This window comes from Lissotriton helveticus, chromosome 3_2, assembly GCF_964261635.1.
Source record: "Lissotriton helveticus chromosome 3_2, aLisHel1.1, whole genome shotgun sequence".
Taxonomy (NCBI): Eukaryota; Metazoa; Chordata; class Amphibia; order Caudata; family Salamandridae; genus Lissotriton; species Lissotriton helveticus.
The window spans coordinates 490,811,025-490,824,302 of NC_136062.1; the positions used below are offsets into that span (position 1 = coordinate 490,811,025).

Below are 13,278 nucleotides of genomic sequence, written 5' to 3' on the forward strand. Positions count from 1 at the left end.
ATCTCCACTGACACTGCATCTCTTCTCTCCTTCTCTCCACCCACCCCCTCCTCTCTACTGACACTACATCTCTTCTCTCCACTGACACTGCATCTCTTCTCTCCACTGACACTGAATATCTTCTCTTCTCTCACCCTCCTCCTCTCGACTGACACTGCAGCTCTCCTCCCCAGGCACACTGCATCTCTCCTCTCTACTGACACGGCATCTCTTCTCTCCACTGACACTGCATCTCTTCTCTCTACTGACACTGCATCTCTTCTCTCTACTGACACTGCATCTCTTCTCTCCACTGACACTGCATCTCTTCTCTCCTTCTCTCCACTCACCCTCCTCCTCTCTACTGACACTGCATCTCTTCTCTCCACTGACACTGCATCTCTTCTCTCTACTGACACTGCATCTCTTCTCTCCACTGACACTGCATCTCTTCTCTCCACTGACACTGCATCTCTTCTCTCCACTGACACGACATCTCTTCTCTCCACTGACACTGCATCTCTTCCCTCCACTGACACTGCATCTCTTCTCTCCACTGACACTGCATCTCTTCTCTCTACTGACACGGCATCTCTTCTCTACACTGACACTGCATCTCTTCTCTCCACTAAGACTGCATCTCTTCTCGCCTTCTCTCCACTCACCCTCCTCCTCTCCTCTCTACTGACACTGCATCTCTCCTCTCCACTGACACTGCATCTCTTCTCTCCACCGACACTGCATCTCGTCTCTCCACTGACACTGCATCTCTTCTCTCTACTGACACTGCATCTCTTCTCTCCACTCACCCTCCACTGACACTGAATATCTTTTCTTCTCTTACCTCCTCCTCTCCACTGACACAGCATCTCTCCTCCCCACGGACACTGCATCTCTTCTCTCCACTGACACTGCATCTCTTCTCTCTACTGACACTGCATCTCTTCTCTCCACTGACACTACATCTCTTCTCTCCTTCTCTCCACTCACCCTCCTCCTCTCTACTGACACTGCATCTCTTCTCTCTACTGACACTGCATCTCTTCTCTCTACTGACACTGCATCTCTTCTCTCCACTGACACTGCATCTCTTCTCTCTACTGACACTGCATCTCTTCTCTCCACTGACACTGCATCTCTTCTCTCCACTGACACTACATCTCTTCTCTCCACTGACACTGCATTTCTTCTCTCCTTCTCTCCACCCACCCCCTCCTCTCTACTGACACTACATCTCTTCTCTCCACTGACCCTGCATCTCTTCTCTCCTTCTCTCCACCCACCCCTCCTCTCTGCTGACACTGCATCTCTTCTCTCCACTGACACTGCATCTCTTCCCTCCACTGACACTGCATCTCTTCTCTCCACTGACACTGCATCTCTTCTCTCTACTGACACGGCATCTCTTCTCTCCACTGACACTGCATCTCTTCTCTCCACTAAGACTGCATCTCTTCTCTCCTTCTCTCCACTCACCCTCCTCCTCTCCTCTCTACTGACACTGCATCTCTCCTCTCCACCGACACTGCATCTCTTCTCTCCACTGACACTGCATCTCGTCTCTCCACTGACACTGCATCTCTTCTCTCTACTGACACTGCATCTCTTCTCTCCACTCACTCTCCTCCTCTCCTGTCTACAGACACTGCATCTCTCCTCTCCACTCTCCCTCCACCTGTCCTCTCCACTGACACTGCATCTCTTCTCTCCACTGACACTGCATCTCTCTCTCTCCACTAAGACTGCATCTCTTCTCTCCTTCTCTCCACTCACACTCCCCCTCTCCTCTCTACTGACACTGCATCTCTCCTCTCCACTGACACTGCATCTCTTCTCTCCACCGACACTGCATCTCTTCTCTCCACTGACACTGCATCTCTTCTCTCTACTGACACTGCATCTCTTCTCTTCACTGACACTGCATCTCTTCCCTCTACTGACACTGCATCTCTTCTCTCCACTGACACTGCATCTCTTATCTCCACTGACACTGCATCTCTTCTCTCCTTCTCTCCACCTACCCCCTCCTCTCTACTGACACTACATCTCTTCTCTCCACTGACACTGCATCTCTTCTCTCCTCTCCACCCACCCCCTCCTCTCTACTGACACTGCATCTCTTCTCTCCACTGACACTGCATCTCTTCTCTCCACTGACACTGCATCTCTTCTCTCTACTGACACGGCATCTCTTCTCTCCACTGACACTGCATCTCTTCTCTCCACTAAGACTGCATCTCTTCTCTCCTTCTCTCCACTCACCCTCCTCCTCTCCTCTCTACTGACACTGCATCTCTCCTCTCCACTGACACTGCATCTCTTCTCTCCAGCGACACTGCATCTCGTCTCTCCAGTGACACTGCATCTCTTCTCTCTACTGACACTGCATCTCTTCTCTCCACTCACCATCCTCCTCTCCTGTCTACAGACACTGCATCTCTCCTCTCCACTCTCCCTCCACCTGTCCTCTCCACTGACACTGCATCTCTTCTCTCCACTGACACTGCATCTCTTCTCTCCACTAAGGCTGCATCTCTTCTCTCCTTCTCTCCACTCACACTCCCCCTCTCCTCTCTACTGACACTGCATCTCTCCTCTCCACTGACACTGCATCTCTTCTCTCCACCGACACTGCATCGTTTCTCTCCACTGACACTGCATCTCTTCTCTCTACTGACACTGCATCTCTTCTCTTCACTGACACTGCATCTCTTCCCTCTACTGACACTGCATCTCTTCTCTCCACTGACACTGCATCTCTTCTCTCTACTGACACTGCATCTCTTCTCTCCACTGACACTACATCTCTTCCCTCTACTGACACTGCAACTCTTCTCTCCACTGACACTGCATCTCTTCTCTCCTTCTCTCCACTCACCCTTCTCCTCTCCTCTCTACTGACACTGAATCTCTTCTCGCCACTGACACTGCATCTCTTCTCTCCTTCTCTCCACTCACCCTCCTCATCTCCTCTCTACTGACACTGCATCTTTCCTCTCCACTCACCCTCCACCTGTCCTCTCCACTGGTACTGTATTCCTCTTCTCCACTCTTCCCCATCTCTCCACTCACCCTCCACCTCTCCTCTCCACTGACCCTCCATATCACCTCTCCAGTAACAATCCATCCCTTCACTCCACTGACCGTCGATTTCTCCTCTTCATTGGCTGCCCATCTCTTCTTTCCGGTGACCCACCATTTTGCTCCTCCACTGATATTTTATCTCTCCTCTGTCCCGCTATCTCACCTCTCCACGGACTGCCCATCTCTCTTCTCCACTGACTCCATCTCTTAACTGTCCATCAGCTCTCCTTTCCTCTCTTACTCTCCAGATCGCTTCCCCTCCAACATGCCAGCTCTTGGCATCTTATTTATCGTCTCTCCCACAAGGGTGCTTCAGCTCTCCTCTCTTTCTTCCCCTCTTCTTCCAGCTCTTCTCTCCCCTCTCGTCTTACTCTCCAGCTCTGTACTCCTATAGAACTCAAGACTCTCCTGTGCTCACACACTCTGATCTCTCTTCTCCTTCAGAACTCATTCTCTTCTTTTACCCTCGAGCTCTCTTCTAACATTCCAGGACTGATCTAACCTTCCACCTCTCCTCTGACATTCCAGGTCTCCTTTAGGATTCCTGGTCTGCCCTATCCCTTCATCTCTCCTCGGACATTCCCGTCTACTCTAACCCTTCATCTCTTCTCTAGCATTCCAGCTCTTGGCTTCTTATTTATCGTCTCTACCACCAGAATGCTTCATCTTTCCTCGCTTTCTTCCCCTCTTCTTCCAGCTCTTCTCTCTCCTCTCTTCTTACTCTCCAGCTCTGTGCTCCTCTAGTACTCAAGACTCTCCTGTGCTTATACACTTTGAACTCCCTTCTCCTTTAGAACTCCTTCTCTTCTCTCCTTTTACCATCAAGCACTCTTTTAATATTTGAGGTCGACTCTAACCCTCCACTTCTCCTCTGACATTCCTAGCCGGCTCTAACCCTCCACCTCTCCTCTGACATTCCAGTCTGATCTAACCCTCCACCTCTCCTCTAAGAGTTCAGTTCTGCTCTAACCATTCGTCTCTCCTCTGACATTCCAGTCTGCTCTAACACTCCAGCTCTCCTCTAACAATCCAGGTCTTCTCCAATCTTCCAGCTCTACTGTAACATTCTAGGTCTGCTCTAACCCTCCAGATCTCCTCTGACATTCCAGTCTGCTCTAACCCCCAGCTCTCCTCTGACATTCCAGGTCTGCTCGAACACCCCAGCTCTCCTCTGACATTCCAGGTCTGATCTAATCCTCCAAGTCGCCTCTGACATTCCAGGTCTGCTCTAACCCTCCTCTCTCCTCTGACATTCCAGTCTGCTCTAACCCTCCAGCTCTCCTGTAACATTCCAGGTCTGTTGTAACCCACCACCTCTCCTCTAACATTCCAGGTCTGCTCTAACCCGCCAGATCTCCTCTGACATTCCAGTCTGCTCTAACTCTCCAGTTCTCCTCTGACATTCCAGTCTGCTCTAATCCCCAGCTCTCCTCTAACATTCCAGTCTGATCTAACCCTCTAGATCTCCTCTGACATTCCAGATCTACTCTAACCCACCAGCTCTCCTCTGACATTCCAGTCTGCTCTAACCCTCCAGCTCTTCTGTAACATTCCAGGTCTGATCTAACCCTCCAGGTCTCCTCTGACATTCCGGTTCTGCTCTAACCCTCCACCTCTCATCTGACATTCCAGTCTGCTCTAACCCTCCAGCTCTCCTGTAACATTCCAGGTCTGTTCTAACCCACCACCTCTCCTCTGACATTCCAGTCTGCTCTAACCCTCCAGCTCTTCTGTAACATTCCAGGTCTGATCTAACCCTCCAGGTCTACTCTGACATTCCAGGTCTGCTCTAACCCTCCTCTCTCCTCTGACATTCAAGTCTGCTCTAACCCTCCAGCTCTCCTGTAACATTCCAGGTCTGTTCTAACCCACCACCTCTCCTCTAACATACCAGGATTGCTCTAACCCTCCAGATCTCCTATGACATTCCAGTCTGCTCTAACTCTCCAGCTCTCCTCTGACATTCCAGTCTGCTCTAACCCCCAGCTCCCCTCTAACATTCCAGTCTGATCTAACCCTCTAGATCTCCTCTGACATTCCAGATCTACTCTAACCCACCAGCTCTCCTCTGACATTCCAGTCTGCTCTAACCCTCCAGCTCTTCTGTAACATTCCAGGTCTGATCTAACCCTCCAGGTCTCCTCTGACATTCCGGTTCTGCTCTAACCCTCCACCTCTCATCTGACATTCCAGTCTGCTCTAACCCTCCAGCTCTCCTGTAACATTCCAGGTCTGTTATAACCCACCACCTCTCCTCTGACATTCCAGTCTGCTCTAACCCTCCAGCTCTTCTGTAACATTCCAGGTCTGATCTAACCCTCCAGGTCTACTCTGACATTCCAGGTCTGCTCTAACCCTCCTCTCTCCTCTGACATTCAAGTCTGCTCTAACCCTCCAGCTCTCCTGTAACATTCCAGGTCTGTTCTAACCCACCACCTCTCCTCTAACATACCAGGATTGCTCTAACCCTCCAGATCTCCTATGACATTCCAGTCTGCTCTAACTCTCCAGCTCTCCTCTGACATTCCAGTCTGCTCTAACCCCCAGCTCCCCTCTAACATTCCAGTCTGATCTAACCCTCTAGATCTCCTCTGACATTCCAGATCTACTCTAACCCTCCAGCTCTCCTCTGACATTCCAGTCTGCTCTAACCCTCCTATTTACAACAAGGGGTGGTGATGGACAGAGTCTCTGAATTAAGCAGAGTACTCTCACCCAGTCAAGAGATCAGGGCTAGATCCAACACCGTTTTTTAGCTCATTGCACCATCCCAGTTTCAGAACCTGGCTGTATGCAAATTAGTCTGTCCCTGGCCACTATAGGTGTGGATGCACTGGGCCAGGGACAGACTAATTTGCATATAGCCAGGTTCTGAGCTGGGATGGGGCAGTGAGATAAATAACGGTGATGGATCAAGCCCTGATCTTTGGACTGGGTAAGAGTGGTCTGCTTAATTCAGACACTCTGTTCATCACCACCCCCTTTTCTGAATTGCTCTAACCCTCCAGCTCTGCTCTGACATTTCAGGTCTGATCTAACCCCCTATCTCTTCTCTAACCTTCTAAGTCTGCTCGAACCCTCCAGCTCTCCTCTAACCTTTCAGGTCTACTCCAACCCTCAAACTTTTATCTAACATTCAAGGTCTGCTCTAACCCTACAACCCTTTCTTCTGATCGTCTGACTCTCCACTGTTGCAATACTCAGCTTACGCAGCTCTCTAAGCACTTCTCTAACCTCTGGTCTCTCCTGGCAGGAGTGGTTCACAGTCTACGAACATTACAGACGCACCAACTGTGTAATTTCTGATCTGATCATGGGGAATGAGTACTTCTTCCGTGTCTTCACCGGCAACATGTGCGGCCTGAGCGAGAACCCAACCGCCACCAAGAAAAGCGCCTACATCCAGAAGACTGGTGAGCTGGAAGGGGGGAAGAGGCAGAGACAGATGGTGGAGGGATGGATTCAGGGACAGGTGGTGGAGCGATGGGGTCAGGGACAGATGGTGGAGCGATGGGGTCAGAGACAGATAGAGGAGTGATGGAGCCAGGCACAGATATTGGAGCAATGGAGTCAGAGACAGATAGAGGAGTGATGGATCCAGGCACAGATATTGGAGCAATGGAGTCAGAGACAGATAGGGGAGTGATGGAGCCAGGCACAGATATTGGAGCAATGGAGTCAGAGACAGATAGGGGAGTGATGGAGCCAGGCACAGATATTGGAGCAATGGAGTCAGAGACAGATAGAGGAGTGATGGATCCAGGCATAGATATTGGAGCAATAGAGCAAGAGACAGATAGAGAAGTGATGGAGCCAGGCACAGATATTTGAGCAATGGAGTCAGAGACAGATAGAGGAGTGATGGAGCCAGGCACAGATATTGGAGCAATGGAGTCAGAGACAGATAGAGGAGTGATGGAGCCAGGCACAGATATTGGAGCAATGGAGTCAGAGACAGATAGAGGAGTGATGGAGCCAGGCACAGATATTGGAGCAATGGAGTCAGAGACAGATAGAGGAGTGATGGAGCCAGGCACAGATATTAGAGCAATGGAGTCAGAGACAGATAGAGGAGTGATGGAGCCAGGCACAGATATTGGAGCAATGGAGTCAGAGACAGATAGAGGAGTGATGGATCCAGGCATAGATATTGGAGCAATCAAGTCCGAGACAGATAGAGGAGTGATGGAGCCAGGCACAGATATAGAGGAGTGATGGAGCCAAGCACAGATATTGGAGCAATCGAGTCCGAGACAGATAGAGGAGTGATGGAGCCAGGCACAGATATAGAGGAGTGATGGAGCCAAGCACAGATATTGGAGCAATCGAGTCCGAGACAGATAGAGGAGTGATGGATCCAGGCACAGATATTGGAGCAATGGAGTCAGAGACAGATAGAGGAGTGATGGAGCCAGGGACAGATATTGGAGCAATGGAGTCAGAGACAGATAGAGGAGTGATGGATCCAGGCACAGATATTGGAGCAATGGAGTCAGAGACAGATAGAGGATTGATGGAGCCAGGCACAGATATTGGAGCAATGGAGTCAGAGACAGACAGAGGAGTGATGGATCCAGGCACAGATATTGGAGCAATGGAGTCAGAGACAGATAGAGGAGTGATGGAGCCAGGCACAGATATTGGAGCAATGGAGTCAGAGACAGATAGAGGAGTGATGAAGCCAGGCACAGATATTGGAGCAATGGAGTCAGAGACAGATAGAGGAGTGATGCAGCCAGGCACAGATATTTGAGCAATGGAGTCAGAGACAGATAGAGGAGTGATGGAGCCAGGCACAGATATTGGAGCAATGGAGTCAGAGACAGATAGAGGAGTGATGGATCCAGGCATAGATATTTGAGCAATGGAGTCAGAGACAGATAGAGGAGTGATGGAGCCAGGCACAGATATTGGAGCAATGGAGTCAGAGACAGATAGAGGAGTGACGGAGCCAGGCACAGATATTGGAGCAATGGAGTCAGAGACAGATAGAGGAGTGATGGAGCCAGGCACAGATATTGGAGCAATGGAGTCAGAGACAGATAGAGGATTGATGGAGCCAGGCACAGATATTGAAGCAATGAAGTCAGAGACAGATAGAGGAGTGATGGAGCCAGGCACAGGTATTGGAGCAATGGAGTCAGAGACAGATAGAGGAGTGATGGAGCCAGGCACAGATATTGGAGCAATGGAGTCAGAGACAGATAGAGGAGTGATGGAGCCGGCACAGATATTGGAGCAATAGAGCAAGAGACAGATAGAGGAGTGATGGAGCCAGGCGCAGATATAGGAGCAATGGAGTCAGAGACAGATAGGAGAGTGATGGAGCCAGGCACAGATATTGGAGCAATGGAGTCTGAGACAGATATAGGAGTGATGGAGCCAGGCACAGATATTGGAGCAATGAAGTCAGAGACAGATAGAGGAGTGATGGAGCCAGGCACAGATATTGGAGCATTGGAGTCAGAGGCAGATAGAGGAGTGATGGAGCCAGGCACAGATATTGGAGCAATGGAGTCAGAGACAGATAGAGGAGTGATGGAGCCAGGCACAGATATTGGAGCAATGGAGTCAGAGACGGATAGAGAAGTGATGGAGCCAGGCACAGATATTGGAGCAATGGAGTCGGGGACAGATAGAGGAGTGATGGAGCCAGGCACAGATATAGAGGAGTGATGGAGCCAAGCACAGATATTGGAGCAATGGAGTCAGAGACAGATAGAGGAGTGATGGAGCCAGGGGCAGATATTGGAGCAATGGAGTCGGGGACAGATAGAGGAGTGATGGAGCCAGGCACAGATATTGGAGCAATGGAGTCAGAGACAGATAGAGGAGTGATGGAGCCAGGCACAGATATTGGAGCAATGGAGTCAGAGACAGATAGAGGAGTGATGGAGCCAGGCACAGATATTGGAGCAATGGAGTCAGAGACATATAGAGGAGTGATGGAGCCAGGCACAGATATAGAGGAGTGATGGAGCCAAGCACAGATATTGGAGCAATGGAGTCAGAGACAGATAGAGGAGTGATGGAGCCAGGCGCAGATATTGGAGCAATGGAGTCGGAGACAGATAGAGGAGTGATGGAGCCAGGCACAGATATTGGAGCAATGGAGTCAGAGACAGATAGAGGAGTGATGGAGCCAGTCACAGATATTGGAGCAATGGAGTCAGAGACAGATAGAGGAGTGATGGAGCCAGGCACAGATATTGGAGCAATCGAGTCCGAGACAGATAGAGGAGTGAAGGAGCCAGGCACAGATATAGGAGCAATGGAGTCAGAGACAGATAGAGGAGTGATGGAGCCAGGCACAGATATTGGAGCAATGGAGTCAGAGACAGATAGAGGATTGATGGAGCCAGGCACAGATATTAGAGCAATGGAGTCAGAGACAGATAGAGGAGTGATGGAGCCAGGGACAGAGTGCGAAGAGAAGGAGCCAGGGCCAGATGGTGGAACGATGGAGTCAGATGCAGATGGGGGAGCAATAGAGCCAGTAACAGATGGTAGAGTGATGGAGCTAGGGACAGATGAAGGAGCGATGGAGACAGGGAGAGATGGTGAAGTGATGAAGACAGGAACAGATGGTGGAGTGATGAAGGAGGGAATTTTCCCCCTATCATCACTAATCTACCCCTCATCAAAGCATGTCTGGCCCTGTCATCGGTGCTCTACATGAGGCGGTAATGTCGGGGACTAAGTACCAGCAGTTTGTTATTTCGAGAGGGAGAGTGCCTACTCGTCTCAAGAAATACGTGATACTTCTAATTGGAGAGTACCGGCACTTCTCAGTGATAAGCAGGTATTCTGGTACAGGGTAGCTGCACTTTCAGCACTGCCCATCGAATACCCCATCAAAGCACGTCTGGCACTATGATCACCAATCCCTCCACCAAAGCATGTCTAGACCCTATCACCAATCCACCACCACCAAAGCATGTCTGGACCCTATCACCAATCCACCACCAACAAAGCATGTCTGGACCCTATCGCCAATCCACCACCAACAAAGCATGTCTGGATCCTATCATCACCAATCCCCCCACCAAAGCATGTCTGGACCCTATCACCAATCCACCACCACCAAAGCATGTCTGGCCCCTATCATCACCAATCCCCCACCAAAGCATGTCTGGACCCTATCACCAATCCACCACCACCAAAGCATGTCTGGACCCTTTCACCAATCCACCACCAACAAAGCATGTCTGGACCCTATCACCAATCCACCACCGACAAAGCATGTCTGGATCCTATCATCACCAATCCCCCCACCAAAGCATGTCTGGACCCTATCACCAATCCACCACCACCAAAGCATGTCTGGCCCCTATCACCAATCCACCACAACCAAAGCATGTCTGGCCCCTATCACCAATCCACCACCAACAAAGCATGTCTGGACCCTTTCACCAATCTACCACCACCACAGCATGTCTGGATCCTATCATCACCAATCCCCCCACCAAAGCATGTCTGGACCCTATCACCAATCCACCACCACCAGAGCATGTCTGGCCCCTATCACCAATCCACCACAACCAAAGCATGTCTGGCCCCTATCACCAATCCACCACAACCAAAGCATGTCTGGCCCCTATCACCAATCCACCACCAACAAAGCATGTCTGGACCCTATCACCAATCTACCACCAACAAAGCATGTCTGGATCCTATCATCACCAATCCCCCACCAAAGCATGTCTGGACCCTATCACCAATCGACCACCACCAAAGCATGCCTGGCCCCTATCACCAATCCACCACAACCAAAGCATGTCTGGCCCCTATCACCAATCGACCACCAACAAAGCATGTCTGGACCCTATCACCAATCTACCACCAACAAAGCATGTCTGGACCCTATCATCACCAATCCCACCACCAAAGCATGTCTGGACCCTATCACCAATTTACCACCACCAATGCATGTCTGGCTCCTATCCCCAATCCACCACCAACAAACCATGTCTGGACCCTATCACCAATCCACCACCAACAAAGCATGTCTGGACCCTATCACCAATCCACCACCAACAAAGCATGTCTGGATCCTATCATCACCAATCCCCCCACCAAAGCATGTCTGGACCCTATCACCAATCCACCACCACCAAAGCATGTCTGGCCCCTATCACCAATCCACCACAACCAAAGCATGTCTGGCCCCTATCACCAATCCACCACCAACAAAGCATGTCTGGACCCTTTCACCAATCTACCACCACCACAGCATGTCTGGATCCTATCATCACCAATCCCCCCACCAAAGCATGTCTGGACCCTATCACCAATCCACCACCACCAGAGCATGTCTGGCCCCTATCACCAATCCACCACAACCAAAGCATGTCTGGCCCCTATCACCAATCCACCACAACCAAAGCATGTCTGGCCCCTATCACCAATCCACCACCAACAAAGCATGTCTGGACCCTATCACCAATCTACCACCAACAAAGCATGTCTGGATCCTATCATCACCAATCCCCCACCAAAGCATGTCTGGACCCTATCACAAATCGACCACCACCAAAGCATGTCTGGCCCCTATCACCAATCCACCACAACCAAAGCATGTCTGGCCCCTATCACCAATCCACCACCAACAAAGCATGTCTGGACCCTATCACCAATCTACCACCAACAAAGCATGTCTGGACCCTATCATCACCAATCCCCCCACCAAAGCATGTCTGGAACCTATCACCAATTTACCACCACCAATGCATGTCTGGCTCCTATCCCCAATTCACCACCAACAAACCATGTCTGGACCCTATCACCAATCCACCACCAACAAAGCATGTCTGGACCCTATCACCACTCCACCACAAAAGCATGTCTGGACCCTATCATCACCAATCCCACCCGCAAAGCATTGTCTGGCCCTATCATGACCAATCCCTCCACCAACGCATGTCTGGCCCCTTTCATTAGCAATCCCACCACCAAAGCATGTCTGGACCCTATCATTAGCAATCCCACCACCAAAGCATGTCTGGACCCTACCATGACCAATCTACCACCACCAAAGCATGTCCGGACCCTATCATCACCAATCCCACCACCAAAGCCTTTCTGGACCCTATCATTAGCAATCCCACCACCAAAGCATGTCTGGACCCTACCATGACCAATCTACCACCACCACAGCATGTCTGGACCCTATCATCACCAATCCCCCCACCAAAGCATGTCTGGACCCTATCACCAATCCACCACCAACAAAGCATGTCTGGACCCTATCACCAATCCACCACCAACAAAGCATGTCTGGACCCTATCATCACCAATCCCCCCACCAAAGCATGTCTGGACCCTACCACCAATCCACCACCACCAAAGCATGTCTGGCCGCTATCACCAATCCACCACCAACAAAGCATGTCTGGACCCTATCGCCAATCCACCACCAACAAAGCATGTCTGGACCCTATCATCACCAATCCCACCACCAAAGCATTTCTGGACCCTATCATTAGCAATCCCACCACCAAAGCATGTCTGGACCCTACCATGACCAATCTACCACCACCACAGCATGTCTGGACCCTATCATCACCAATCCCCCCCACCAAAGCATGTCTGGACCCTATCACCAATCCACCAACAACAAAGCATGTCTGGCCCTATCATCACCAATCCCACCACCAAAGCATGGCTGGACCCTATCATCACCAATCCACCACCACCAAAGCATGTCTGGACCCTATCATCACCAATCCCACCACCAAAGCATGTCTGGACCCTATCATCACTAATCCCACCACCAAAGCATGTCTGGACCCTATCATCACTAATCCCACCCGCAAAGCATGTCTGGCCCTATCATGACCAATCCCTCCACCAAAGCATGTCTGGCCCTATCATGACCAATCCCTCCACCTAAGCATGTCTGGCCCTATCATGACCAATCCACCACCACCAAAGCATGTCTGGCCCTATCATTACCAATCCCCCACCAAAGCATGTCTGGCCCTATCATTACCAATCCCCCAACAAAGCATGTCTGGTCCCTATCATCACCAATCCCACCACCAAAGCATGTCTGGCCCTATCATGACCAATCCACCACCACCAAAGCGTATCTGGCCCCTATCATGACCAATCCCACCACCAAAGCATGTCTTACCCTATCATTGCCAATCCCACCACCAAAGCATGTCTGACCCCTATCACCAATCCCACCACCAAAGCATGTCTGGCCCCTAT

The 13,278-nt window shown here is 50.6% G+C and overlaps 1 protein-coding gene across 1 annotated transcript in view; it reads left to right on the plus strand.

The window, feature by feature from the left end:
• MYBPC3 (myosin binding protein C3) overlaps positions 1-13,278 on the plus strand; it is a 365,826-nt gene that overhangs the window by 331,129 nt on the left and 21,419 nt on the right. The window contains exon 26 of the mRNA XM_078684451.1: positions 6,317-6,476. Coding sequence (XP_078540577.1) covers positions 6,317-6,476 — 160 coding nt within the window. The remainder of the gene's footprint in view (positions 1-6,316; positions 6,477-13,278) is intronic.